Source organism: Larimichthys crocea, chromosome XVI, assembly GCF_000972845.2.
Source record: "Larimichthys crocea isolate SSNF chromosome XVI, L_crocea_2.0, whole genome shotgun sequence".
Taxonomy (NCBI): Eukaryota; Metazoa; Chordata; class Actinopteri; family Sciaenidae; genus Larimichthys; species Larimichthys crocea.
Window position 1 is genome coordinate 652,681 of NC_040026.1, and position 24,832 is coordinate 677,512.

At 40.9% G+C, this 24,832-nt stretch overlaps 1 protein-coding gene across 4 annotated transcripts; it reads left to right on the top strand.

Annotated features, from left to right (window-relative positions):
• The first annotated feature begins 144 nt into the window (after positions 1–144).
• Positions 145–24,270, top strand: atp6v0a1b (ATPase H+ transporting V0 subunit a1b). 4 transcript variants are annotated; one of them, XM_019271377.2, is made up of 22 exons: positions 145–246; positions 1,827–1,989; positions 2,199–2,277; positions 2,470–2,567; positions 3,006–3,134; positions 3,244–3,326; positions 4,074–4,200; positions 4,458–4,540; positions 4,839–4,932; positions 5,727–5,939; positions 6,079–6,229; positions 7,042–7,181; positions 7,271–7,434; positions 7,745–7,835; positions 9,317–9,435; positions 9,693–9,909; positions 10,747–10,854; positions 11,551–11,751; positions 13,232–13,249; positions 16,328–16,445; positions 16,600–16,771; positions 22,590–24,270. In XM_019271377.2, exons 2-22 carry the CDS (start codon positions 1,873–1,875, stop codon positions 22,681–22,683), a joined length of 2,616 nt encoding a protein of 871 aa, XP_019126922.1. In that variant the 5' UTR covers positions 145–246; positions 1,827–1,872; the 3' UTR covers positions 22,684–24,270. The 4 variants fall into 4 exon arrangements, with proteins under 4 accessions (XP_019126922.1, XP_027145458.1, XP_027145459.1 ...); XM_027289657.1 differs by lacking the exon at positions 13,232–13,249 and having other exon boundaries at positions 156–246; XM_027289658.1 differs by lacking the exon at positions 145–246 and having other exon boundaries at positions 1,873–1,989; positions 11,644–11,751; positions 22,590–22,683.
• Positions 24,271–24,832: the final 562 nt, after the last annotated feature.

The following is a 24,832-nucleotide window of genomic DNA, read 5'->3' on the forward strand; positions in this document are numbered from 1 at the left end:
TTTTGTAAAAAAAAAAAAAAAAGCACCGTGGCACCTGGTTGAGAGTATAAGCATATTAGAAATAAATATGTATCATTATAAACTTTTAAGTCAATTTTAAAAAACGAAAACGTGTCCGCCAAGTAAATGCCCTATGCTCTTATTTTGAAATAAAGTGTATTTCCGGCGCCCTGTATCTAACTTGACGCACCTCCCTGGAGCTCAGCGTCCCGCATCCAGAGAGCGGTCCATCCCCAGCACACACAGGTGAGTAAACAGCTGTTTCCAGATGTGAACTGAGCTCGTGTTACTGTAATGTTTCACATTGATGATCACTGCTTTGTGTCGTGCTGTCATGCTGTGACGTGTTGGCTCTGAGGACGTTGATGATGTCACACCAGCAGCTTCTTCTTCTTGTGTCGCAGTCGTGTAATGATCGCAGCTGATGTGTGTTTAATGTTAGAAGATGTCTGTCACATGAACACAGTCATACACACAGGACTGCTCGTCTGATTTTACAGCCTGCACATCAGATCAGTCTGCAGAGACCACACTGTGTTTGGGCCTGTAACGGGCGCACAATGCTGCTGTGTGAGCAAGAAACATAAATATTATTCCACAAATGATATGATTTATTTCATACATCACGGAGAGAGTATAATTTATATATTTAAGCCACAGTGTGTGTGTGTGTGTGTGTGTGTGTGTGTGTGTGTGTGTGTGTGTGTGTGTGTGTGTGTGTGTGAGGGCAGGAGGCAGAGAGCTGCAGGCCGAACAGACTCCAGCAGCATCATGGCGTCCTTGAACAGTGAAGGGCAGAGCTGCAGCACACACACACACACACACACACACACGATGCTGCGCCAGCTGCGATGCTGCACCAACATGGAGCTGGATTTATGAAGCAGAGCTGTTTGCACACTGATATTACTGACGTGTCGTGTTAAGACGCGCGTGTCGTGTCAGCTGTTATTATAAAGGCTCGTGCATCCACGACCAATAACGCCATTGCACTCCGTCTTCAGGGGATCATGCTCGCTGATAGCCTGCATAGAGTACATGAGTGATGGATGGATCATCACACTGCTGTGTATGAGAATGCTATTTATCCGTCATTTTGCAGTATATGAATGTATAAAATATATTTTTCACATATCACATATTTTGTGGTTTATATGTGAAATATTTATTTATGTATGGTATTTTTTCTGTGTTGCTTAGAATGCGTTGAAGGTGTATTTGTATTCACATACAGAGTATAATCTACATATGTTGTACTGTCACTGCTCTTCCAGAACTCATCCAGTCAAAGGCCATGTGACATTAGATTTTATATCTTCGATTGATCAAGCCACTTTTATTTCCTATCTGTCCTTTAGATATGCAGAAGAGAATGTTTCCTTGGTAAATTACAGTATGGGATGGATGCTATGCTATGTTTGTTATGATATGAGGTGAACCCAAATGCAACCCAGGGCAGGAAACTGTGATCAGTTCAAGCCAGTTCAAGGCAGGCTGGCACAGTGAGAAGGGGAGCTTCTGATCTAAACTGGGGGGCTGGATCCAATACTGCCATTTAGGGCTGGTAGTGGCTGGGCATGGCTACAGAGAGAAAGACAGGCAGGTTGGTTAACAGGCTGGGTGATCTTGGAAGGTGAGAAACACAGGTTACTCCTTCCTCAGACAAGGAAACAAGGAGTTGGCTGCAGTGAAGTACCATAGTAGTGACTGAGTGATCTCCTAACAATGTCCTTTGCCTTGACCTTTTCACTGTATAAAAACAAATAAATTAATATATTTGAAAAACATCTTTAAATCTTGTAACTTTACATGTCTTCCTGTCCTAGGTGCACTGTTTCTTTATTCTAATTGAGGTGGAGTAAGGTTGCCATCATGGGGGAACTGTTCCGAAGTGAGGAGATGACCCTGGCTCAGCTCTTTCTCCAGTCAGAGGCAGCCTACTGCTGTGTCAGCGAGCTTGGAGAACTGGGCATGGTCCAGTTCAGAGATGTAAGTCCGAATGTTCTCATGCTCTCATGTGTTGCTCACTGATTGAAATAAAGCCACTGAAAGAGATGAGTTACTTGTTTCCTGTCTTTCAGATGACATCACACATGTGTTGGTGATTAAATTAATTCATGACGGTTTCAGTTCATTTTCTGGATTTTAGTCACTTAGTCACAAGTTTTAACCACATGTGCTCTGTTTTCCACCCACAGCTAAATCCAGACGTAAACGTGTTCCAGCGTAAATTTGTGAATGAAGTGAGGAGATGTGAGGAGATGGACAGGAAACTAAGTGAGTAATGAAACAAATGAACACTCAGCCAAGGGCACAGTGTAGGTCCTAACTTCAGCTACCTTTAGTTTGTTTGTGTTGAGTAAGTTTTGTAAAACCTGTAAAAAACAAAACAGTAGCATTTTTTTAAATTACAGAGATGACACAGTACACTGTTGTGGTATTACATCATGGATTATCTCTGCTGAACAGGGTTTGTGGAGAAGGAGATCAAGAAAGCTAACATCCCAACTGTGGACACTGGAGAGAATCCAGAGGTGCCTTTTCCCAGGGATATGATTGACCTAGAGGTAATTAATCTGCACTCATCATCACTTATCATCAATTACTGACAATAAATACACAATTGTAGTTCTTGTTACAGCCCACTCAGCATCACATACGTGTGTTACAAGACGCATCACATTCTCTTTCAGTGGCTCTGTGTTGTAAAGTGCTCTTTTTCACAGTGTCCAGATAAGGCTGACAGAACTTCAGTGGACTTGGTTTAACAGGATAAGTTGGAAATGATTCTTGGAGGAAAAGTAATGTGAAGAGATTTGAAGTCAGAATGATGGGTTATGAATTAAGCCCTTTAAACTGCAGTGAGATATTTTTTCAACAAATCTCTTCTGTCTGAGAGATGCTCGTACAATAACAACCCAGAGTGTTGCTCTCAGTTTGTATAGCTGACTGTGGATATGAGCATCTGAAGTGAGTGCCTCTGACTGATTGATTGTGACTGACAGGCCACCTTTGAGAAGCTGGAGAACGAGCTGAAGGAGATCAACACCAACCAGGAAGCACTGAAGAAGAACTTCCTGGAACTGACGGAGCTCAAACACATCCTCCGTCGAACACAGCAGTTCTTTGATGAGGTTTGCTTACTTTACCCTCACAGACATACACACCTTGCACACACAACAGATGACTGACTCTGCTGCATCTGTACATCAAGTAACTGAGATCTTCCTAACATCTGCACAGATGGAGGACCCCAACCTGCTGGAGGAGTCATCGGCCCTGATGGAGGGCAGTGAGGGGGGTCGTGGGGCCCCGCTTAGACTGGGGTAAAGCATGTGGACCGCATCATGTTCTCCAGTTGTCATAGCAAATATTGAAATAGTCATCTGAGCTGCACATGACACATAGCACACAAATACAAATTTAATGTGAAGTACAACGTCCCTGACTGAAGAATCAAGTCAGTTTGAATAATAAGTTAATGATTTCATTTAAAATATTCTCAAAATTTTCCTGAAATTTGATAATATGGATTATATCCACCCATCCGTCCATTTTCATGAGGACACATATGCATGGTGCAAACAGAACAGACCTACATATGAGAACATTGTTCTGTAGCTCTACCAGTGATCAAAAACTCCACAGGATGCCTTTTTAGAAAAGGTTCACATTTAAAACTATTATTTGTTATCTTCATATCTGTTACTCCACTCGTACCTACAGTCCGTCAAAAGGATCTCAGAATTTGCTGCAAACGTGTTGTTGGGACTGGCAGAGAAAATGGTGCCAACAATACAAGATAGTTTTGTTAGCTCTAGGAGGAAGAAAGGCCAGTATTATGAAACTAAAAGTAAAAATGTATGTACACATGTCTCACAGCATTAAGAGAAAAGGTTCAGTCTTGTCATAATAGCTGGTAGCATTTTTTACCTAATCTGCTGACCAAAGATTAATATCAGGGAACAGGTTTTAAAAGTTGTTGTTGCCATTCAGCATTTTTATTCTAAAAATCTATCGTCACCACTTGGAGGATGAATGTATACATACTGTATTGTGCTTTGTCTGTGCAGGTTTGTGGCTGGAGTGATCAGCAGGGAGCGGATTCCCACCTTTGAGAGGATGCTGTGGAGGGTGTGTCGTGGAAATGTCTTCTTAAGGAAGGCAGAGATTGAGGACCCTCTGGAAGACCCCACCACGGTCTGAACACATAACATACAATTAAAATTCAATTCAGTTTTATTTATATAGCACCAAATCATAACTTCAGTTATCTCATGACACTTTCCATACAGAGTAGGCAAGCACTTGGTGACATTATAGAGACTAGTAAAGAGACGTATTAATAAGAAAAGATAAATGAGTCAAACCCATTTATAACTAATCATGTAGATTTTTACATATTAAAAACAGGAAGTGAGTGTAGATTTTCTTACCACTTCTTCTCTTTTCAACAGGGAGACCAAGTCCACAAATCGGTGTTCATTATCTTCTTCCAAGGTGACCAGCTGAAGAACAGGGTGAAGAAGATCTGTGAGGGGTGGGTGTCTTTTCCTTTATATTATGAATGGAAAATAGTCTGCAAGGTTGAGTTTAGGCATGTGCAGTCATGATCATGTTTGATATAATCGTGATGTGACCTGTCTCTGATATAAAATCACTGGAGTACTAAAAAAAAAAAAAGTACCATTTAAGCAGCATCCTCTCCCTGCTGTGTGTTAGCTCAACCCTGTGAGAACTGTGTGTGTTTTCATGTGTGCACCATGAGCATGAGGTAGAAAGAAGGAAACATGGTGTGTGTTTGTGAGTTGACTCTGTTGGTGGGTGTATTCCTCCAGGTTCCGTGCCTCACTGTACCCGTGTCCAGAGACCCCACAGGAGAGGAAGGAGATGCTGGCTGGAGTCAACAGCCGCATCGACGACCTCCAGATGGTATGTTTGTCCATAGAATGGAGCTTTAACTCCCATTACCAACATATCAAATCAAATTAAGTGAGTCAGTTTTCACAGAGGTGGGTGACCTTGGAGCAAGGTCTGCTTATTGTTGAAGCTACACTACCATTAGCCGTGCAGTTCTTGTTTTAATTTGAGAAATCATTCAAAGGCTCTTTGTACTCTTTGTTACTCTGCTGCTCGCTAAACAACAAAACATTTATCAGAACGTTTGCACAACAGGATGTCTATGTTCAGACTCCTGCTCAATTCTCCTTTCATAAAATTTATTTCCAGTCAAATTACAAAAGCCCACAAAGCGTAGGCGAGGCTTTCAGCTCTTATCTGTGAAATACCTTGTCCTGTCCCATAGTGTTGGGGTTCTCTAAAGTTTGCCCTTATTAAGCCTGGAAAAAATGGTTCAGCATGAGAGGTCTGCTCCAGTCTGAGCCTGCCAGCCACACACAATGTGTTACGCTCCACCACAATGGAGCATTTTACTCTACACAGAAAACACATTCTGCATGAACACGACTAAAGTCTGAGAGCCAGTATGCTAAGATCAATACAGTAGTACCATTAGCCAACATGTTGCACAAATAAAACACACTCTGGGTGTTTATATATCACATTATGATCACAACAAAACCATGTCAGTAAGCAACAAATGTAGTCTTACTTTAAGACTACAGACCTCAGGTCAGCCTATAGCGTGACAAGGCCTCACCATCCAAACATGCAGTGTTGACAAGACCAGGATCTACAACCTAAAACACTCCCTGTTGCTACTGCAGGTGCTGAACCAAACAGAGGACCACCGTCAGCGAGTGCTGCAGGCTGCCTCCAAGACTATGCGAGTGTGGTTCATCAAGGTGAGGAAAATGAAGGCCATCTACCACACACTCAACCTCTGCAACATTGATGTCACCCAGAAGTGTCTGATTGCTGAGGTGTGGTGTCCCGTCTCAGACCTGGACTCCATCCAGTTCGCTCTGCGCAGAGGGACGGTGAGTTTCTCTATTTATGTATTTACACTGACCACATTCTTGCTTTTGTGGTGTAGTGTCATGAGTTTTGTTCTCTGTAAGTCATCTGGTCTACAACACATGCAGCATGTGGCTGATACGTGCATGCTTTATTTGACAGGAGAGGAGTGGCTCCACGGTGCCGTCCATCCTCAACAGGATGCAGACCAAGCAAACTCCACCTACCTTCAACAAGACCAACAAGTTCACGTCAGGCTTCCAAAACATTGTTGATGCCTATGGCATCGGGAACTACCGGGAAATCAATCCAGGTCATAGCGGAATTCATTTTTCTTGAATTAATAACTCATCATATTGAAATATTTATATTTTAATTTGAATAAATGTTTGCTACAACTTTCAGTAGTTCAGCAGTATAAAGTTTGTGTTGTAACTTCTCAAAAAGAGGTCAGGTGGTCCTTTATTGACTAGAAAGCAACTTTTATTTCTAATTTCTCTGCTGATATGAATAATTTAACTTTGTAAAAGACTTCCAGCAGCTCTGAGTGCAGAGTGTTAAGATTTAAATGTGAAAAGTCGACAGGAAGTATCAAGTTCCACTGACAGTATCTTAAATGCTATTAAAACAACAAACTGGACTTGACTGGGATTAATTGGTGAATGAAAGCTGTATTTGTGTTTAAAAGCAGCAGAGTGATATGACATGGCTGCTATTCCACCTCCCTCTTTAACATTTTTTACCAACTAGCTTTTTATTTTTGTTGGACAGAAATTAAGTTTGGCCTTGAGGCCATAAAACTAAGCTGCTGTCAAGAAACAATGTTTTATTCTACCAAACTGGACAACCCATGAATTCAACATCATAATTTCTCTCAACTCAATTACGTAGACCTATGTCATTTATGATCGCAGTATGGACTGTTACACATGTTCACTCCATATGTGTAAAAAGCTGCTAAATTCAACTTCCACTATACTATACTATACTATACTATACTATACTATACTATACTATACTATACTATACTATACTATACTTCAAGTTTCAGCACATGGGGTGTGTTGATCTGATCCTGAGCCTTGGTGTGTGACCATCTCCTCTTTGGTGTGTTCCCTCTTACAGCTCCGTACACCATCATTACTTTCCCCTTCCTGTTTGCGGTGATGTTTGGTGACATGGGTCATGGCCTGCTGATGACTTGTGCTGCTCTATACCTGGTCATCCGAGAGAGTCGCCTCCTCGCCCAGAAGAGTGATAATGAGGTAGCAATAGCAATACAGCTCCACCTCACAGTGCACGCATCAGAAACATTCAACGTATGAGATTTCTAATTCGTTGTATGTCTTTGTAGATGTTCAACATGGTGTTTGCTGGTCGCTACATCATCCTGCTGATGGGGATCTTCTCCATCTACACCGGCGTCATTTACAACGACTGCTTCTCCAAGTCACTCAACATGTTTGGCTCTGGATGGAGCGTCAGACCCATGTTTAGCTCAAAAGGAGCCAACTGGACGTGAGTCAGTCACCAACTCTGGTTGGACTGATGCTGTCTAAGATGTTCCACATCCCCTATTCAGTCTAGTTGATTTAGTTTCTCAAATCAGATCAAAATCATCAGATATTGTCAGGAAATTAAATTGTACATGACATTGAAGGAGCCCTCTTATAGGTATTATGTTCCCCATCTCACTCTGTCATCACATCATTGACATTCATGTGGTTTCATTGATCTTATGACTGCACTGTATGGGTTGATTCATGTTCTAAAATATATCACTGTTCCTTCTAAATACACTTATTCATTTCCTGCTGCTCTGTCCTAGGTTTGAGACACTTGATGGAAATGCAGTTCTGCAATTAGACCCTGCGGTTCCTGGTGTGTTTAACGGGCCTTATCCACTCGGAATCGACCCGGTAAAACCTGTTCACTCATTATGAAAACAACAATGAATAGCTGTTTTCTCTGGTTAGAAGCACAGTGTGAAGTTTTTTTTTTGTAGTATTTGTAATTTATTTTGACTACATCACACACAAACTTTCCTGCTACACACTAGAGCACTAAAGAGAGATGAATCCACTGCTGAAAACAGTCATGAATTACATAAATCATATCAAATCAAATCAGATTTTATTTGTATAGCCCAAAGTCACAACGTACATTTGAGTGAGGGCTCAGAGGGCTTTACAATCTGTACAGGGAGTGACACCCTCTGTCCTTAGACCCTCGGTTCCAGTGAGGAAAAACTTGCCCACAAAAACCTTTAACAGGGAAAAAAGGTGGAAGAAACCTCAGGAAGAGCCACAGAGGAGGGATCCCTCTCCCAGGACGGACAGACGTGCAATAGATGTCACGTGTACAGGACAAATCAACACAAACATATTGTACAATTACAATGAATGATAAAATGACAATGAATCACAATGAATGATAAAATGATTACAGTAGCAGTGGAACCTGTGATAGAGATAAAGAGACACAGATACACAGCAGCAGCAAATCATTAACTAACTATAAACTGTAATGGAGATATGGTAGCAATAATGACAGTAATAATATATGTAGCGGACGTCATGCAGGACCACTGCTGGACGACAGAGCACAGAAACTCCGGGGAAGAAGTTTAGTTAGTAACATGTATTAATGAGACATGTATGTTTACAGATGGTGAGAGAGAGAGAGAGAGAGAGAGAGAGAGAGAGAGAGAGTTTTCGGTAAGGGAGATGTGTGCATCTTCAACCAATACCGTGCCTGGCTAGGCATAACCCTCGGTGGGGTCCCCCGGCAGTGTAATCCTATGGCAGCATAACTAAGGGATGACCTGAGCCAGCCCTAACTATAGACTTTATCAAAAAGGAAAGTTTTAAGTCTATTCTTAAAGGTGTTGACCGTGTCTGCCTCCTGAACCCAGAATGGTAGTTTGTTCCACAGAAGAGGAGCCTGATAGCTGAAAGCTCTGGCTCCCTATCTACTTTTGGAAACTATAGGAACCACAAGGAACCCAGCATCCTGAGAGCGCAGTGTTCTAGAGGGGTAATAAGGTATTATGTACTCTTTTAGATATGATGGTGCCTGACCATGAAGAGCTTTGTAAGTAAGGAGAAGAATTTTAAATTCTATTCTAGATTTAATAGGTAGCCAATGCAAGGAAGCCAAAATGGGAGAGATGTAATCTCTGATCTTGGTTCCTGTCAGAACACGTGCAGCAGCATTCTGAATTAACTGCAAAGTCCTAAGAGACTTATTAGAGCAGCCTGATAACAAAGAGTTACAATAGTCCAGCCTTGAAGTAACAAATGCAGCTTAATACAACAGATAAGTTGTACAGACAGATAAGTAACAGTCACATCTTAGGAGGTCTCAAACATTTGACTCTGTTATGTCATCTCTGACGCAGATCTGGAATGTTGCCACCAACAAGCTGACCTTCCTTAACTCATTCAAGATGAAGATGTCTGTGATCCTGGGCGTCATCCACATGCTGTTTGGAGTGTCTCTCAGTCTTTTCAACCACCTGTAAGTGGCACACTCAACACCAAGGCTGAAAACGAATGCACCAACTTTGGGTGTCACAATACATTCACGAAAGCCACTGTATCTCTTAGCCATAATAATTGTATTGCAATTTTGTATCTGCTCTATGAAAAGTCACCCAGACACCCAGTTCTATATTGTTCTGACTGTAGATATACTGACAGCAGTCACCTGGATTACTGTTGATCCTGAAGGAAAGGTTTTCATCTGAAGCGTTAACTGACTTCACTGCACTGCAGGTACTTCAAGAAGCCGCTGAACATCCTCCTGGGCTTCATCCCAGAAATCGTCTTCATGGCAAGCCTGTTTGGCTACCTCGTTCTGCTCGTCTTCTACAAGTGGACAGCCTACGATGCCTTCACCTCCAAGGACGCTCCCAGCCTGCTGATCCACTTCATCAACATGTGTCTTTTCAACTACAACGACCCCACGAACAAACCCCTCTACAGGGGACAGGTGCTCCCTCCCTCATCAACCCCTCTGCCTCTCCCAGCTTCCCAGACCTCCCCTCATGCACTATAGTTGTAGCCTGTTAGAGAGGTGAACAGCAGCTCATATCGAACAAACCCACAATAGGAAATATTAAATATTCTTTATTTTCTTCTGGTCAGAAGTCAGTTCAGAGATGTTTCAGATGTTTCACATTGAAGCGTCTTTGATCTACACCTTTATGAGATGTGGGGAAAGTTAACCCTGCATACATTTACATACAAGTTAACCATACATACCTACATACATACCAACCATTTAATCTTGCTTTGCATGGTGCGCCGTCTTTGTCTTACTATGCCAAGCAAGAATGGGCTTCTTATGGTCTCCCATAGCTGATGGGGATAAAACACCCTTTGCAAATGCGGTTGGTGTGAACTGTCATTGGATTTCTTCCTGTACAAATCATAGCCGTAATGGGTCATTATTTTTGTCAAGCAAAAGCTTGTTTTTTTCTCATTTGAAGCATTATAATATAAACTGGAGTGAGACAAAGGACAAAATAAAAAGAGTTTTACTGCAGAGACCATGTCCATTCAGTCAGACTAGCAATTTGCTGTCTACTCTCCTTTTTAAGTCAGCCTTTCATCTTGCTTTCTTCATACATCTGATAGATCTGTTCTGTCCTCTCATCAGCAACAAAATATAACAAACACTTGTAAGTACCGTTATCACAAGAAAGCAAAAGAAAACTTGTCGATGAGCTTCATGGGGCTGACAGCGTCTGTTCAGGGAATTAGCATTTTTTGATCACTGCTGCACATCTCCAACACCTTGTTAACCTCTCTTTGTTTGAATCTGTAGATGGGGATCCAGGTTTTGTTGGTGCTGATTGCCCTTGCATGTGTACCCTGTATGCTGATTGTGAAAACTATGGTGCTTCGGCGTCAGCACCTGTGGAAAAAGCACCTGGTATGTGAATCTGATCCCACCTATGACCTTACTGCCACCTTTGATGAATAACAATTATAACCTTTGGTGTAACCTTTTTTTTCTACTCCTATTCTGCCATTCATTTCAATGCACCTTGTACTGTGTAATGTGGTTGGTTGTGTTGCCATGAAAACTGCTTAAAGCCTGCCTTGGAAACGCTCAGATTTGAATGGGAAATGCGTTACAATTACAGACTAAGGGCACCCTAACATGATCCTTAATTAATATGAAAGACCTGATAGACCTGACAAAAATACATCTGTAGCTCTCACTGTTTGACTTAAGCCTCAAAGAAGTCCCATCAGACTGAAGACCAGTACCAGTTCTAAAGAACTCAGTTCACTATTATGGTGTTCATGGTAGCTCAGTGACCAACAGAACATGTTGATTTTAGTCCAGGATTTCTTCTTTGCCATTTAAAGTTTAAATGTTTAGTCACTTCTTTGTTGAGGTTCAACTCAACCAGTGAAATTATTCTGGCCAAGATTTCAGCTAGATTTAATTTACTAATACTACGTGTGATGTTTCACAAGTAGTGGGTATGCTTCATTTTGGAATGAAAGCCTTCACTTTCTGTGTTGGGTGCCCTGTTTTATTAATGCAAAATTAAGGAGAAAGCGTTGAACCTAAGGCTTGCTTTAAGCTAGACACAGCTCTTGTGGCTTTTGTATCTAGTCCCAGAAGAGGGAAGAAACCCCTGCAGAGAATCTAGAGCAGTCTTTAGAGCAAACAGGCGTGTCCTCATCATGCACCGGACTCACCCAACAGGGCACGCAGAAGTTCGGAGGGGTGCGGGTGGGCAACGGGCCCACGGAGGACGAGGCTGGCATCATGGACCACGACCAGCTCTCCCAGCACTCAGAGGAAGGAGATGAGGTGAGGCCATGAAATGTCACCAAACACCACTGATTCAAATTCCATCCTCTTGCAGACTTTCATTTTGTTTGATTAGAATAAGATCTTAGTTCAATGAGGACAATAATTAGATCAGACTAATCAGACTGCCACAGGCTTAAACAAAGCAAAATCTTCTGTCTCAGCTCACTCAACATGTTTTACTACTGTTGTACCTTCATATCAGAGAGCAGTCTTTTCTCCTGAGTAGTAACGAGAGATGAGGGTGGAGGTAATGTGGGCACAATAGTGTGCAGAGAGAAATGGATGGAGTGGAACAGATAAGAGATGGATTTTCCATTTCAGAAACACAAACAGCGAGTTGGTTTTCATGAACCAGCGAGTGGAGTTTCTGGAAAAACTTTTTTTTTTTCGTTGTGACTCAGAGGTTTGGTGTCTTCCAGGTCTCCTACATAATAAATCTCTCAGTGTTTATGATGTGATAACATATTGCATAACTGTAATTTAGTAAGGCGACATTTTGTCATCATTATTCCAAACATATGATGTTCCAAGAAATAACTTATCAACGGAGTTATGGAATATACTGTAATATTGCATCATGTTGGGAGTAGCAGCAGACAAAGGGCTGGAAAACTGACTGACATCTACATATATTGATTGATACAGTATTTCTCCTTAAACGTCTCTTAAAACATCAGGTTAGATTTTTTAAATTATTGAATACAATACTGTAATGTTCCTGTTCATATTGTGAAGTGACAATTTCACAACATGACCAAATAAGAAGAGATGGAGGTCAGAAACCACAGTTCATGTTCTGACAAAAACACGTTCGGATATTCAGCTGAAGCTAACAAAGCCTCTGCTTTGGCAGTTTGATTGAGTCTTTTTGTTTTTAATGAAGAGGTCGTCATCCTAACTGTCACACATATGTCAGTGCCGTATCTCAGCAGAAAACTCCAGATCATATTGTATCCACCTGTAGTGTCTCAGCAAGGACACACAAAGAGGGAATATAAATAGTAACACTTGATACATATACATACTTGACTATATGACATGAGAGTGTTGTATTAAAATAGAGATTAAAAATCTGAACCTATAATTAAGATGAAACCTGACTGAACCCAAGTGGTGCCAATTTTGAGATACAAGCCTGATCCGAGATCAAGTTTTGTTTTATTTAATCCATGATTAACCGTTAGCTTGCCAGGCTAATGCAATATGTTGGCTTCATGCTGTGCATATCCATGGGATGCAGAAGAGTGGAGTGGTCTGAGCTAATGAACCACCACTGTCTGAAATGACATCTGAAAATATCCAACCTGAGCCTGCAGACTGACCCAACAAAACATCCCAAACCTGAACGGGATACATTAGTCTTGTTAGGTTTGGGTCAGAGTCTAATGAATGAATGATCCAAAAGTAGATGGAACCTTCTGGATTGACGCAGTTCCTGAATTCTGCCACTAACCTATGACCTTTCCTTACTTTCAAGCACTCAGAGGAAGAGCCGGTAAGAACCTGAGTTTGGTGTCTTCTTAGCATGTCTGGATGCTGTCTTGCCTGACGTGTTTGTGCTTAAATGACGTAAAGTTTTTTTGTTCTTTCTTTGAACTCTGGTTGTTCTGCCTCAACCCTCTGTACATGTATACTGTCCACCTCCCCATACCAGGCATGTTTACATGTATGATTGTGAAGGTGTGTGTTTGTCTCTGTGACAAAAACATAATTTAATCAGATACTCTGACTTTGAACATGTTTTACAAAGGCAAAGAAAATGCAGAAGGTCCATTTGTTTCATTTCAGTTTTTCATTGGATTCTGCTTGTGGAAAGAAGTGCTGTTTGTTCAATCACTCTGCTAGTATCAAGAAAATGAAATAATAATAATTATTATAATAAAAATAATTATTGTAAACTAAAAGAAGGGAAACTAACTCTCATGTCCTAAATGTCCTCACCTGAAAAAAGAAAATAAGCTTCAAAACTCAATGAGACATTTAATGGCTTTTTAAGTTTGATATTTTTGTAGTGTATCCTTGAATAGAGTTGCGTGTGAGTCCATACTACTTAATACTGTTGTCTTATAGCAGGATCATACTACATGTTATATATACTAATGTCATATACATATTATTATATATTTTTTATTATTATAATTTTGTCCTTTTTGAGATGGTCACTGCATTGGATTAGGTGATCATAAAGTATATACACTGGTTTTCAGTTTACTTATGAAACATCATGACAATTTGAGTCACTGAAGAAAGTCCAGGTCAAAAAACCCTAAAAGAAAAACAAGGAAATGTTTAAATCCTCACCATACTGTGACAAGTCTGTCATAACACTGTTGAGTGAGGCAAGTCAGAGTACAACAGCTCTGCTCTTGAAGCATTATCTAATTTAGAGTTTTGTCCTCATATCAACCACTGACTGTATATCAAGATGGGCGACATCACAGCTTTCCAAGAGAAAACATGATGTTTTCACACATTCGAGATGGATGCGGTGTAGATCATAAACAACCCCCCTCATGTTAGCACATAGGACATGAGCCAAACGAATGAGTTGGTGGATGTACATGCAGGGCTCCAGGTCTGATCACTAAGGTGCAGACTCTGACGCCAAATGACTCTACCAACACAAGGTGGCAGCGACCGTATCCAGGATGTTTTGGCTTCATTTTTGTACAGGGACAGGAAGTGGAGACACATTGTCCATCTTTATGGTATCAACTGAAAATAAGTCTGAAAGTAGATAATGGTCTTTTTGGTCTTTTGACTGAGCTGTTTTCGGTTCACTCCATCACATCTGAAGTCTGGCACATTGTAAATGTAAAATCACATGACAGCCTCACTATATTCTTAATCAGAGCCACTCGCCTCTGTGTATTTTGCCATTACGGCATGTTATCCAGTGTTGTTTTCATTAGCCACTTGTGCTGGAGACCCGTGGAACTGGGAACAATAAGTGCTGGTTCCATGAACTCTATTTCACGGGTCCAAGGACAAAAGACAAGCATGGAAAGAGGAAACAAGACCAGCGCAAAGCCAAACCCAACAAGAGTAACCCGGAGCAATAGACTCCCATGTTTCCCCCACCCTGCCCGCGTACAGGAAAGGCTAGTCTTCCACCAGGAAGACGAGAATGGAGGAACTGTGACGGCTTTACAATACACAAACAAGTCCCTGTGCTGTGATCCTGCTGGGGAAACACAAGAAACAAACTCACACAAGCCAGAAGTCTTTGCTCTTTGTTTTATGCCTAATCAGAGCTAAAGGCTCAGGCAAGGGTCAAAGGTCAAAGGACCACTCATTAAGATGATGAAAGATTTTCCATTTCAGTCATTTCCACACTGACACAGCCTTGTTTTTATTGGCCACATTCTGAGCAGCAGAGCTGGGCGATAATCATCTCTTAGTGTTAAGTAGAGAGTAAAGTGTTGATAAGATATGATGACGTACAGTATGTGTAAGCAATACATAGTGGAAAAACACACACACAAACACACACATGCACACTGAAACACACACACACATACACAGCAGTGTTCAGTAAAAGCTAAATTGAAAATAAATGTCAATTCTCTAATGCCTTCTGTGGTTCTGGAGGAGCCGAGTTATGCTGTGCACCACACTGTGCTTGATCCATCAGTGTGGATGATCATTAGGCATTCTTTCCAAGACAGCCATTGAAAACTCTGCTTTGATTCAACTCTGTAACTTTTTCAATATAAATAGCGGTTTGGACAGACTTGAGTTAAAGCACTGAGACTGCACTGATAAAGGTGTTAAATGACATTCATCTGAATCCTGATTTAGATCAGACATCTGTTTTGTTGCTGCTTGATCTGTGCAACCTTTAATACCATGGACCATGAAATACCTGCTGACGGATGGAGGAGTGTGTGGGATTATCTGGCATAGTCTCAGTTGGTTGTGTTCATATCTCCTATGGTGTTGTGTTATCAGATAGAATTCTATTTGGCAACAAAGAGGAAAGAATGAAACTTATCATCTTAATTCTAGAGCTATACAAACAGAAACCTTGTTTAAGAAATCAGTGTTTTAAAAGACTGAGCTTCATCAAAGCTGGAATGAAACCATCTCAAACAAACAGCAAGAATTAAGACAACAGTCTCATGTCCAGACAGGACTCAGAGAAACTCATTCTTGCCTTCATTTCCACAGAAAAATATGCATAATAAGCACATACGATGCAGCATTACAGTTACATTTATTAAAAATGGGGGTTATAAACATGATTAAAGTTACCATGCACATGTGCAGTGTACACAGATCTTACGTCATCATCATGGCCTTGAGTTAAAAAATACTCAGACTGGGTGAAAATGTCACTATTATTTTGTCTTTTAAGCAGAAACAGGGAACAACATCACAGTACAGTGGGAGTTCTGCCTTCCAGCTGTGAAGATGTTCTACAGGCTGCTGCCTGAGTTCACTTCACGTTCTTTAAAAATACAGAGACACATTTTGATGCTAATAATTCCTCATTTTCCTTTCTGAGATGACGCAGTTCTGTCGTAAAAGTCAAAAATGTAAAAGTCTACTTTTTGTTGTCTCCCCACCACAGTTTGACTTTGGTGATGTAGCTGTACATCAGGCCATCCACACCATAGAGTACTGTCTGGGATGCATCTCCAACACAGCTTCCTATCTGCGCCTCTGGGCCCTCAGCCTGGCTCATGCACGTGAGTAAAAGAATGCACTCACACAAGTATGTACACACGAGCATGCACAGTTTTATGAAACCTGTTCTAGGTAGACAGTAGGTAATAGTAGGTAAACCAGTTCAATAATACTTGACATGTTTTAGTGTAAACTTTGTTGTGTGTGTATGTGCAGAGCTGTCAGAGGTGCTCTGGTCCATGGTGATGCACCTGGGTCTGTCCTCTCGGAGTGGTGGCGGGTTCTTCGGCCTGTCCATCATCTTCTCGGCCTTTGCCACCCTCACTGTTGCCATCCTGCTCATCATGGAGGGACTGTCAGCATTCCTGCATGCCCTGCGTCTGCACTGGTTAGTCATACACACTCACACAGACACATATTTGTATAATATGATATGATTGGATGAGATGAACACACAAAACTTGTAAACAAAGACAACCATTCAAAAAGAAAGAGCCCAGTTAAGGCACAATTTTGAAGTGAAACAGGCTGGTCCTCATAAATATGAAGTACTCACTACACATACAGCCTAAATGCAAAATGTATGCATGCTACTAAATGTGTTGTATATGTTCGTATTTGCAAGGTGAACATGTACTCCGGCCACACAATGAATCCCATATTAATAGAAAGCAGCGAGCTGTTGCTGTTCACCTTTTGAACTAAGTATTTCTACCAAAGCTGCACTTTTATATGCACATGAGGAATGCTAGAAACATGAAACATTCCTGACTCAACGTGGTTTACCAAGCTGTGAGTGCAGAGGACTCCAGATAACCTCACGGCTCCATCGCCTCCTAGCACCACCTCCACCCTTCTGATCCAGCATGCACTGACACACAGGAACGTCAAACACTATGGAGCACAGGATATTATCCAGTGTAGAGGAATCACGGATTACCCCAAAACAGGAGCACTCGTGTGATTACCACTGTGAGATACAGTCACTTCATACAAACATGTGTTAACATGTATTAGGAGCTATAGTAACAGTGTTTGAAGAGGAGTACTGCAGAGAACTATGCAGAGGAGGAGTTGTAAAAGTGATGGATGATAAATAAGAAACATCCCTTTCAGCACACAGTGCACAGCTCTAACACACACTACTGTCAAAGAGCTCTATATACGATATAAATCAAGTGAACAAAAGTAAAAGTAGCTACTTGAGGAGTCACAATATATGTAATGATGACAACTGTGACATTTCAAATGAAATATGTATTCATGTTAAAATTATACATACTGTATATAATATTGTGTAAATAGTCCAACGCCTCTAAATCATTTCTTTTTGGTCTTCTTCTGTTCTCACTTCTCAGACTCTCTCTCCACCCTCACTACATTCTGAGTGTAATTCATTTGCCAAGAACAGATATGAATTCTTTTGGCCGTGATATTCTGATATTGTGAGCTACATATTGTGAGGGAGAGAGAGTTTTACATAGAAAATACAGATTACAAAACTACATACATTTATATTTTCTCATTTACCTCACATTCAAAATAGGATTTTTTTTGTTGCAAACCCTAGGCAAACTCTTTGTAATGTGGCCATTAGTTTTCCCTCATCATAGACAAAAATGTTAGACAGACAGTATTGTCAGTATGATTGTGGTGCAAGTCAGAGATTAGAAAGTCACCAACATGAGAATTAAGAATCTTTATCTGAGGACTATGAATATCCAGGTGACAATATGCTAAAATGATGGGTCAACATCCACTGAGCAGAAGACAATAAAACATCTGTAACTTTTAGTAGTAGTAGTTATTGCAGTATCAGATGAACAACATAGCTTTGACAGGTGAGTTGTGATCACAGTTCTTGCAGAGTGTGATATGAAGTTGTGTACTTGGGGCGTCCGTGGCTCAATGTTTCAGATTTGAGGTTTTTACATTGCTGTTTATGTACAGCTTGCACAGATATTATATGTGTAAATGAGTGAGATTCAGAATAGCTAGTAGGTGTAGTCACAGTTGTTCCACCCTACTTCAAGTCTTTATGCTACACTAGGCTATCCATGCTAACCTCATGTCATGACATCAACCATGTGATGTGAACTTGGAACGAATGTTAAATTCTCGTACCATTTGACATTTTAGATGAGTTGAAGTGGTTTCTGGTGCTGATTGATCAAAATACAAAGTGGCACACGAGGGCTGAATGAAGTCATGATATCATTTAGGTGCCTGGTACTGACACATTTCTGTCTGTGCCCAGCCATCTGTCACCAGCTCGTATGTAGCACTGTAGAGTTGAGATTATGAGGTGCACCCTGCTCCATTCCCTTCAGATGTGTGAAAGCACTGATTCCTGTGATTAACGCGGAGTCTTACGTCATGGTATGAGACAGATAAACAGAGAGAGTGAGAGAACATCTAGTGTGTTTTTGTTGGACAGAGGTATGGATTTAATACTTAACTTCTGCTCTCAGGATGTAGGTTGTAGGTTTAAGAAGAAGCTCTGCCTGCCTGCCTGCCTGCCTGCCTGTCTGTCTGTCTGTCTGTCTGTCTGTTATTCCTGTAAACTGGTGAAAAGTGATATGACCACCTCAAATATGAGCACAGCTGTATTTTATCCAGACAGTGTTGTTCTTCCAAGAAGCCTACAGAATGTGTTGTATAGTCCCACCTATCTGTTTAACACGTGGGCCGGCTGTATGTTCCAGGTTGGAGGTCACATTGCAACTGAGTGTTTTCCACTGTGTGGAAGCAGGTGTAATCAGCTGGGCTTGAACCAGAGACAATATTCATGCTAAGATCTACACCAACCCCCAATCGTCTTCACTTTAGAGTTTCTGCCCAACCAATTGACTCAACACATACATCCTTACATCAAATTCAACATTAGACCTCTGGTCTTGGCCTGCCATGGGTAGCACAGTGAAGAAATGCAGTCAGTGGAAAATTTGATTTGATTAGATTGATCTGCAGCAGGCAAACATTTTATCTTTATGGGCAGACTAATGAAAAGTCAGTATCGGTCGGTTGAGTGGATTTGGAATTTAAATTAGGTTCATTAAGTTCAAATGACATGAACAGTGTGTGGAACAGTGAGCTAAAGAGGACGGATGTCCCTGTTCAGTCATTAGATAGATATTCTTTGAGTGATCTTTTCCAACATGAATGCACAAGCTTCCAGCGGCCCACAGGAAGAGGCTGTGGTTAAACTGCGTAGCTCTCAGGCTCCAGTGTGTGTAACTGTATGAATGTGTGGCACTTTGTTAATAAAGCAGCAGCGCGTCGGCTCAACAGGTCGCCGCTAAGGTTAAAAAGAGTAGTGGAGTATTTTTCACAGAGGTGGCTGAATGGAAATAGTCATGTTCAAAGCAAACAGCAGTCAACCTAGACCCTCTGCTCTGCTGTCCACACTTCACACACACATGCTGATGAGTTATCTGCACAAACACTCACACACACACACGCGCGCGCACACACACACACACACACACATACACACACACACACACCATTGTAAGTCCAGTGCAATGTGTGTTAGGTACGAGCATTTTTTTCCACTTCCACACCTCTGTGGAGAGGCGGAAGAGAGGATCTCTCATTTCTTTCCTCTTTTTAAGTGCAGTCCTCTCACAGCTCCGGCAGGCCAAATATTTGCCACGGCCGGGAGACATTCCTGGGCACTCCCCTCGCTCGCTGAGGCCAGGAACCAGCAGGAACTGAAAATCCACTCTTAGTGTTTTCCTCCTAAATGAAGACATCAGAGGTTGTCAGGATTTGAGGATTACAGTATTCGAACTGTAGATGCAAGTAAAAGTAATGTGCCGAGGAAAATTTGAAAATGTGGTACTATACAGAGAAAGAACTGGAAATATGTGATAACGTAGACAGTTATGAAATGAGCAGTACTGTTATTTTACTGCAGATGAGGCAGAAATTAAAGTGGTTCGCTGGTAGAAAAGCCTTAAAGTTTTTAGAATTTTCATGACATCCTGATATCTTAACACACTCTTACAGAAAATGACTGGTGATACAAATAACAATGTGTATTATTAATATACTTTAGTGTCTTAAAGCTCTGTGAGAGCAGCAGCCATATTTGGTCACACAGCTGTCTGAGCTTGTGCAGATCATAAGACTGTATTCCTAATAAATGTCCCATCCACTGACTCTCACCGTTCATTTCTACACATTGGTGTTATCTCTGCAAGTGTAAGATGTAACATTCTGCACAAGCATCAAAGTGAAGAAGTCAAGGCCTCGACAAAGCTACGCTGCTCTTCTCTTTTCTTACTGCTGCAGTAAGCATCTGGTCTGTTCACTGAGAACATGGAGCTTGTTAAAGCGATGTGGGCTGATGGGCAGAGTGGGTTACACATGTGGAAAGAGTTCCACTTGGATTTCACTGTAGCTCCAAAGTTTATCTGAGGTTTTATTAAATCATGTTCAGGACGTAGATGAAACTGTCTCAAGATCCATCAAGTCTGCAGCTCTGTATTTTAATAGCTGGTTAATGAATAAATCAAACTGTCCAAATCAGTCATCTGGCAACACAAAGGTTCTTCTTATTAATGCTGATAACTGATCATGTATGTGATTATTATTAAAAAGCTATTAGTTACAACATACCAACTCTCTAAACCCTTTATCAGAGAGAGTGGCCCTTTGTACAGTACAGGCTGACCCCAGCATCAGCAGCAGAACTAGCAGACTCTGAGCCCCGACTCCCAGACAACATGCAGAAACAAGAATAATGTGTTTGCTTGAGTGACCCTGTGTTCTTTGGTACATCCTGTACTAGAGTTTCTTATGCAGACACAGTCACTTTGAATAGAATTACAACCTGACCTGACGCTGACAAAAAGGCTGATGTCATGGCATATACTGCTGATAAGATGGAAACGCTGTCATCTTAGTTTTTTTTTTGTTTTTTACACATTTTCAGCCAAATCTACGGAAGCCCTGAAGGCAAGTGGGGGAAAATCTGGTGATCCATTTTCTAACTCTGATGTGAAGTGTTTTCTGTCTTTGTGACTGAAGAATATGTTAAAAAGGTTTTGACACAATGGTTCTTTCAGGTGAGTTGAATTATGAAATTCACAAAAAAAGAAATACTTTTTTACTTGTTCTTCAGTCATAAAGATAGAAAGCAAGATCATACTTTCTAAGGGCTGAGCAGAGAATAATTCCATCGTTGTTTGGGAGGATTTTACTTTGACTTACTGTACTGGAATGCGCCCTGCCTTAAACATGTACAGTAACAGATGAATTTTTGTCATTCTTGGTTGATAAGAATATAATTAATATAGCTGAAGGTGCAGCACTGCACTTCAGTCTTGGGGTCAAACATGCCAACTCTCATGTCTTTCAGTGTAATTTAGGAATGCTAAGTATGTTCCTGTTTCATTTTTGTTTTGACTGGAACCAAATGCTTCAGCTACGAGTACACACTTCGTACTCACTGTTCCATGTTGGACTTGAGCCAACCACCCTTCCAAGCCAAGTCCCCACAGACTGAGCTACTGCCCCCCAGAATAAAGAGACAATAAAAAGCCAGGACATCAGTGGAAAGTGACAGTATCAACCTTGCTGGGAAAAGATGGTTATTTAGATTTTAGCAGATTGGATATAGGGATGGTAAAGCTGGACAGTTGAATGGTCCCCTAGTTTAGCTCAGAATAAATATCTCAGACTTTCATGACCCAGAATGGGTTGAATTCTACCATAGCTGGAATGAAAACATAATCTATGGGTTGTAAAGTGTAGTTTTTTGGCAAGAAATGCAGTAATGTGAATGTGGAGCTGCGGGGACAGCATTTAACAATAACTGTATTTGATCAGTACACCCCGAAATCTCATTTATCATTTTCATGTTATCTAACTCGTAACTCTGATCATGAACCAGTGTTATGTTGAGTAGAGAACAGAGCTGTCCATCACAGCCTCTGTTCAAAATCCTAACACCTCTATTCATGTTAATCCTTGTTAGTTAGATATTTACCTGGTTGGGTTACAGGGGTTTAAATTGTTGCCAATTGCAGGAGTGCTCACCGTCACCTGTCCACAGTTTCAGCCTGGGAATGACCTCCCTCAGTTCATCCTGAGAAGAACAACATTCAACGGCCATACTTTCATTGTGTGTCTGTTTACATCCATACATTTAACCAGATTATTAAACCCCACTTCTCACCACCACTTTCTCCTTTTTTCAGGGTGGAGTTCCAGAACAAGTTCTACTCTGGCCAGGGCTTCAAGTTTGTCCCCTTCTCGTTTGAGAGCATCCTGGAGGGTCGATTTGACGAGTGACCAGGCCTCAGGCCCTGAAGGATGAGCCAGCAGAGTCCCCAGCCTTCCCTCCACTTGTGTATGTGTTTGTGTGCATGAGATTAAGCGCAGCTCTCTTCCACCCTCTAGTGATCATTTGTGAAATTATTATTGTGTATGAGCTATAATGTAGTCCTTGTAAAAGGTTTTTCCTCTACACACGTGCCAAACTGTACCTATACTGGAGCTTCTATTGCTGTGGGACAGTACTATCACTGTACTCACACTCAGTCACTCAGTGTGTTGTGACATCTAAGATATCCATCACCAAATGAATCTGGATTGGAGGTGGAAATAGACAAATCATGAGTGTGGTGGCACCTCACTTGTAGTTTCTGTAATGCTAACATATGCAGAGGATCCTTACACCAAGAAAATAATCCAGAAGTACTGTGACACAGATTATATTTAGAAAGTATAGTCATCATTAGAATGAAGGTTAGAATGTAGAACACTGAAACTAAACTCTGCCCAGAAGTCTCTTCTGTTCTGTGGTGTTCCCACTCCAACGACAAACCTGTTTCCTGTCTAACACACTGTGTGCACTATGTTCTTGCTGACATAGTGTGCACATTTCAACAGGGAAATGTTACTGACTTACATTTGCACATTGTGACAGTTTGGGACAGTTAGTCAGTGGAAAAACCTTTACAGATCCACCCTGCTTGTCGTTTTGTTGTGTAATCAGAGAATCTACATAGAAACACTGCAGACATCCCAGTGTTTACTCATCCCAGAGCTTTAAATGTTACTGCTCCACTCTGTCTTCATCCGAAAGAATTTAAAAATCAGTGCTCAGGGATGACAATAAACTGAGATGTAAGACAGAACTGTTCTCTGGTACATCTGTATACAGGAGCTAGTAGACACAGTATTAAAGGCCCACTCATGTACTGTAGATTGCTGATATTTGAACTGCCAGTTCAGAGAATCAGTGTATGGGTCAAATGGATGTATTGATTTATTATCGAAAACAAAGCTGTTCCTGGTGAAATGAAGGCATGATGTCCTCTGTGCTGTGATGTGTATCTGTGCTCATTCTGTGTGAACTGTTGTAAACCAGTCAAAGAACTGAACTGATGCACTGAGTCTAAAAAATCTCAGTTAATTTATGTACAATCATGTTGTTGCTTCAGAAATGTGGGAAATAGTGACACGTGAAAGAATTGTGACACACTATTGTCCATCCACTTTGTTTCTTTGTAAAACGTACACTACTTTTTCCACATATCTTAGCTTTCACTCACACAGTACTGCCGCTGGACACCCATTATCAGTTAAATATGGTGATTTAAAGTGTGCCATGCTGCACTGAAACGTCTCTCTTCTCTTCAAACCAAGGCTTACTTTAGATTTACATTCACGATCATGTTGGTCTGATAATTAAAGTTATTAATATAGTACTTCATTTTCTTTGTCTTTATCATTTTTTGTGTTTGAGTTTTTACATGGGATCATTTACATTCTATAGCAAATAGAAATGACACATGTATCTCATGTTTCTCAGTGACTGGTGATGTGGAAGGTAATATGTTTGTGACCGGTAATAAACAGAGAGGTGGGGATTCATCCTGTGTCCTGTTTTTTCTCTCGCTGTCTCTGAGCAAAGCAAAGCTGGCTCCTCAGATCCACTCGGGCCCTGAAGGCATCAGGTTCACTGTGGCAATTAGTTTGTGTAACACGGGAATAACAGACTTTACTATAATTGACAGATTTGAAAAAATGAATAAATCTCAAATTTTATTTATCTTTTTTTGTTTTAGGATCTAGCTAACCTTTAAACTGTTTTCTGCACTATATTTTGAATGCAGATTTTGATATGTGACACTGTATCTGACATGTTTGCTTGAATACTTACTTCATATTTAGTCCACTACATTTCAGAGGCAGATGTTGTACTTTTTACTATTTCACAACTACCCAATAGTAAATAAAGTAATTTTAATGAACTCCAGCCCGACCAACCACAAAAATAAAGAGCTGCTTACACATGAATTCATCATTAATAATACAGAACGAGTACAACAGTCAAAGGAGCCATTTGAATATCTGAATAACTTCATACTTTTGATACTTAAGATACATGTTGCTGAAAATACTTTTAAAAAAGTAATTCTTCCCATCAGACGTT

What these genes read in the sequence shown, in the direction of transcription:
- atp6v0a1b (XM_019271377.2), top strand. Translation starts at nt 1,873, where the DNA reads ATGGGGGAACTGTTCCGAAGTGAGGAGATGACCCTGGCTCAGCTCTTT. An exon ending in CACAGCAGTTCTTTGATGAG is followed by an intron (nt 3,135 to 3,243) that starts GTTTGCTTACTT and finishes ACATCTGCACAG; the next exon opens with ATGGAGGACCCCAACCTGCT. An exon ending in CTCAGTCTTTTCAACCACCT is followed by an intron (nt 9,436 to 9,692) that starts GTAAGTGGCACA and finishes ACTGCACTGCAG; the next exon opens with GTACTTCAAGAAGCCGCTGA.